The sequence below is a fragment of the Erpetoichthys calabaricus genome, chromosome 5 (genome assembly GCF_900747795.2).
Source record: "Erpetoichthys calabaricus chromosome 5, fErpCal1.3, whole genome shotgun sequence".
NCBI classification, from domain to species: domain Eukaryota; kingdom Metazoa; phylum Chordata; class Cladistia; order Polypteriformes; family Polypteridae; genus Erpetoichthys; species Erpetoichthys calabaricus.
Window position 1 is genome coordinate 209149722 of NC_041398.2, and position 5218 is coordinate 209154939.

General features: G+C 37.7%; 1 protein-coding gene across 1 annotated transcript; it reads right to left on the reverse strand.

Moving 5' to 3' along the window:
* Nucleotides 1-676: 676 nt before the first annotated feature.
* LOC127528023 (C2 calcium-dependent domain-containing protein 4C-like) lies at nucleotides 677-4796 on the reverse strand. Its single transcript, XM_051928576.1, has 2 exons — nucleotides 4743-4796; nucleotides 677-2046 (listed from the first exon to the last, which is right to left on the reverse strand). The coding sequence occupies exon 2, from the start codon at nucleotides 2030-2032 to the stop codon at nucleotides 677-679; it is 1356 nt and encodes a 451-aa protein (XP_051784536.1). The 5' UTR covers nucleotides 2033-2046; nucleotides 4743-4796.
* Nucleotides 4797-5218: the final 422 nt, after the last annotated feature.

Below are 5218 nucleotides of genomic sequence, written 5' to 3' on the forward strand. Positions count from 1 at the left end.
AAGTACAGTCTGGGGAGGTAGGTCATTTTCCATGATGGCAAAGATCTAAAATATAGGCCAGGATCCAACCAGAGAAGCTTCACAATGAAGTCAGTGTTTTGAAGTGGGCCACTATCAAATTGTGGATATGTACCTGGAGTTGAAAAGTGCTTTTCACCAGGTGGTCAGAGAGCAGAATGCTGTGAACATGTGTGCAGGGCTGGTAGAGGCATGAAACATCTGGTAACTGTGATATTTGACAAATGTTACTCTATACTTTACTTATCAAGTGAAGAAGTATACTTATGAAGTGAGATGTTTTCTGCTATTTATTAATCTATAATTAATTTACAAGATTCTATAACATTTTTCTTTCATTTTGTGGCACTAGTTGATCAATTGAAATAAACACAGATTCAATTTTGTAACACAATAACTTTAAAAAGTCCAAAGTGTGAAAGCATTTTATTGTCACAGTTGAAAAGCTGTAATGTCTTTAAATCTCTCGTCTCTGATTTTATTCAAGATGAAAGATATGCATATTGGAAGATACAAGATCCTCTTACCTTCCCTCACGATGCTTTTAAACTTGCTATCCATACAGTCATTTCAGGTACGTATGTCATAAAATGCTTTACCATTTAATACCTTCACCAGTTAATTTGTTTAATTCAGCCCTAACAATTTTTTTCTCCATTTAATGAGGTAATAACTGGAAGAGGGGAAGTTCATTACTGCCAAGCACTGTGTCTCGTTTCAAGCTAGATGCCTTATTAATGACCTTAAGCTTTAAGGACATGCTGTTAAGTTCTTCTCCTGTGACTCCATCAAAGAAGAAGTCTTCATTAAAGATGGGGTTTTTGCTGTTTTTTATGATTGCACTTTGTTGCCTTTGTAGTTTTCCTGGGATTAAGCACAAAATAACACAACAGTGGATGCACCGCTCATCAAACAACTTGTCATACAAATCCTCCATCGACACCACCCGTATACGAAGGGTGCAGCTGCCTGACTTGTATTCTACAGACAGGCGGATCTGTCCTCTTCCTATCAATGGCAGTAAATGTTCTTTTTGAAGCCACTCTTGGCACTGAAGAAATTTAAAGGAATAAAAAGCTGGTGGTGCAAGGGAACATGCTGTTGTTTGCATGGAGCATGGAAACAATGTTTTCTGATGTGTACAGGGACAGCTGTTTAAAGAGCTACAGTCATGTATGGAGGATAAGCTGTTCTCCTGTAGCAATTGGGAGGTGGACCTGGAATCACCACCTGAGAAGTCCTGATGGTCTGTGCTATCAAACACAGAGGATCCTAGCTGGAAATGAGATGGTAGCGTAAAGGACACACAGGGAACCCCATTGTCTTTGTCAGCAGTGCAGCAATGACAAGGAATGCACGCAGACATTTGTAACTTAGAAATATTTAAGCTTTCTTGTGCCAAACATCCACTGAAAGACTGTAGCTGTTTAGTAGGGAGCTTGCCCCTGCTTTTCTGCAGGTTGAAACTTCTGAAATCAATATGAAATAATGACTCCTTTCTTCTTGTGTTGGGGCTTTCAAAGAATCCTGTAAATCCATAGCAGCTGGCCGCATCAGGAAGCCATCTTGATGAAGGGCAAGTTGCGCACTCCTTCAGTGATATCTTGTTCCTGGGAATGTCACTGTCTTCAATACTGTCAATTTCTATGATGTGTTGATTGTTGATTTCCATAAATTCTAATATGTCACTGTCTTTACTTTGAGTTTTTGACTGTGTGTGAAGCAATGAAACCTTTCCAAGATGCTTGGAATGGTTTTCTACCGGACTGGAGTCAGACTTATGTTGTGCCAGGAGCTGCTCCAAGCTCTCTGTGGACTGGGTGTGTTTTGGTGGTATAAAAAAGTCAGGAATCTTATCTGGAGTCAAGACATTGCAGTGCAGTCGTAGTGAGAGGCGAGGTTTAGAAGTGCTACCATTGTGTGATCTGTTTTGATAGGAGGCATTCTTTTGGACCGTTTCTCTGATCTTTTGTATGAGCCACATTTCTGATAGGTTAAAATATTGTAATCTCATTCAGCACTATACATCTATGAAAGAAAAGAAAAGTGAAATAGTTTAAACAAAAAGAAAACACATATTTTTACTTTTTCCATGCTTCATAAGCAGAGGAAGTATTTCCGTCATAAAATGCAGTAAACCAACTTCAGTTTTTCAATGGAAAGAAACATGCTCTGACATCCCTAGAACATGTTTTAATCATTTTAAGAAGGATGTGTGTCTGTGTGTTTGAATATCTGTGAACGTTAACTCGAGAATAAATGGACCGATTCTAATGAAATTTTGTTGACAACTTTTATGTGTTAGTCTTAGGAGCTCATTACATTCTTAGTAAATTCCAACTATTCAGCTTCAAGCATTTAAAGTCAATAACAATAACTGTCTGGACTTTGAAAGAAAGACTTGTAAATTTTGAGTTTAAATTTTGAAGTTCAAGCTTTTCAAATGCAGTAGTGGTATTGCATTTTGTATATGTTTTGTTACATTAACATCATATACTGTCCTCATGTAGAAATATAGCTAGTCATATCAAATTTTTTAGTTATTGGTTAATGGAGTAGGTTTAGAAGTTAAGAATAGATAGAGCAGTCTAGAGCTAGAGAAAAAATAGTCCTTTTAATAGAAATTAAAGTATATCAGCCAGTTATCAGTCTTTACTTTGTGTGGCTGTGGAAGGGAACTTACTTTGTCTGATTTTATACATTTCTGCATATTTTTCACAGTGAATGGTCAACCAAAATTAACACTGGATAAAACACAAATGGACAAGGGACACAGACCTTTATACTTTTACATTTCTTCCTTGAAGAAAGCTGTTTAGTTTCGGTGTGAAAAAGTAAAAGTAAAAAGTAATGGCCTCAGTTACTGCTCCAGTAATAACTGTGTTGGATCTTTCCAGTAGTTACTGATCACTCTGTTGACACACTTGAGCCCACTCCTGACAGGGCTTTTGTGGAATAAACTATTTGTTTTAGTTTTTGTCATCACATGTTAAAGGAGTTTAAGTCTGGATGTTAATGTGGCTATTCCCAAATTCTAAACATATGCAGTATTTTGCCTCCAGATTTCTTAAGGGCTACGTATTCTTCATCAGCTTTAGAACTATTACAATGAATATGAATTGATTAAATACCTTCATAGCACATAAAAATCTAACTGTTTGATGGAAACTGTGTAAGGACAATAGTGATAATAATCAATTACATTGTATACAATGTTTTTCTTACTACTAAAAGCAATGAAGAGCCACTTCAGCCACCAACAATGTCTGGCATTCTTCTGCATGATGTAATGTCAGCCATTTTTGTGCCAGTATGCTCTTCCCACTTAGGCTATTAGGTGAGGAAGGGGTGGGAGAGATAGGGAGTTAGGCTATGTTCACATTCCCAGGCTGAAGTGACTCCAGTCTAATTTTTTCATTTAACGTGACACCAATCTGATGTTTTCAGGCCTGTGTGGAAATAAAAATCAGATCTTTTCAAATCAGATTTGAGTCACTTTCATGTGTGGTCCTAGATCAGATACGTATTCAATTTGTGGCCATGAAACATGAATGAGAATGGTCAGATTGGGATTAATACATGTTTTTCCTATATGCATGGGTTGCGCGCTGCCAAAATTGGAGGAGAGCTACAGCTGTGACAACAGTCACTGTCCCACCATTGCGGGCTCCTTTCTCGTATCCACACATCTCTTGGTGCAACAGTGCCAGCAATAGCTGTGAAAACAGCAAAATCTAGCTGTCTGGCTTTTTTTTGCCTAATTGACCTAATCTTGTACAGCTGACGAACCGTTTGCTGTCATCCAGAGAAAAATGTGATGCATATATTAGCTACTGTTGATGTCTTTCCACCTTGAATTTTGCTGATATCTAAATTGCTTTGGTGTTTTCAACATCAAAGTTTTGCCATTTGGGCAGACGCACAAAACCTTTAAAAATAGCCCAAAAATCCACACACCACCAAATAAAATTTTTTCCAACACAATGCTTTCAAAACTTTTAAAAATTAGCCCAGTTTGGCATGAAAATTGCACATCTGGCAACCCTGACTAGCGCATCCATTTTTTCCAGTTTTAATACCACGAGTTGTCATTGTTGTTGTTGACACAGATGACTCGTGTTCAAATATCAGTGTGCGCACGCATGCCGTCACAGAGGAAAGGATGCGCTCACATTACACTTAGAAACAAGTCACTTGTACTTATGAATGTGAACCGTCAAGATAGGCAGATCCAAAAAAAAAATCAGAATTGAGCAACGAGGCTTGTAATGTGAATGTAGCCTTAGAGACAGGTGATGATTAGGTTGTCAAGAATGGACAAGGCTGTGATGGGCAGTTTAGCTAGGACAACAGTGGCATCAAGTATTTCAGAAAGAGTTTTCAATTATAGGACAATCCCTAGAAGAAGTTGCCTAGACAGAAGCATGAAATAGAAATAAACTTAAAAATCCAATATAGCTTGAAAAGTAATAGAAAGCCACGCCTAGTACTTTTATACTGTTCACAGCTGCCCAGCTTATAACATAAACATTTGGCACACTTTAATTGTAAATATAGCTTCATTTTAGCAACAATGCACCTATTGGTACATATTTCAGTCAGTGTAATTTCTGGCTAGTCATGCAATGAGCTTACTTAGAATGAACATTTTTAAGCAAACACTGGCCCAATTTACAGTTTTTTAAATGAAAGTTTAAAGAAGCACATAAATCAAATGCACTTACATTCCAAAGACGAAGAGCAGCATCCAACGGTTGTATGAGTGCACGATCAGAGTGCAGTCGACCTTTGCTGTAAGATGAAAGATCGGGTTTCTTTTATACTTACGCTGACATCTGAAGGTCAGCGTTCTTTGACATTAAGAGCCGAGCAGAAGATGGACACAGCCTTTCTGTGTATGATGTGTATTTCAGGTGGAAAGGTCAGTGGGTAGAGTTCAGCATGTATAGACAAGGTATGTGTAACTAGACGGGTGGTTGTTCAATTTGTAAATTGAGAAAATACAGATTTTTATATCATGATTATGAATTGAGTCTACCATTTTTGCACTTTATGAAATGATGCTAGGGCTTCATGTCACTTTTTATATGTTTTATGCCTGTGTATTTACCTCAGTTCCCTCTTCATGGACAAAATCTCCAAGGAGGTACCCAATGTCCAAATATTGTAAGATGTTTCAGGGGCAGCCTAATAGTAATCT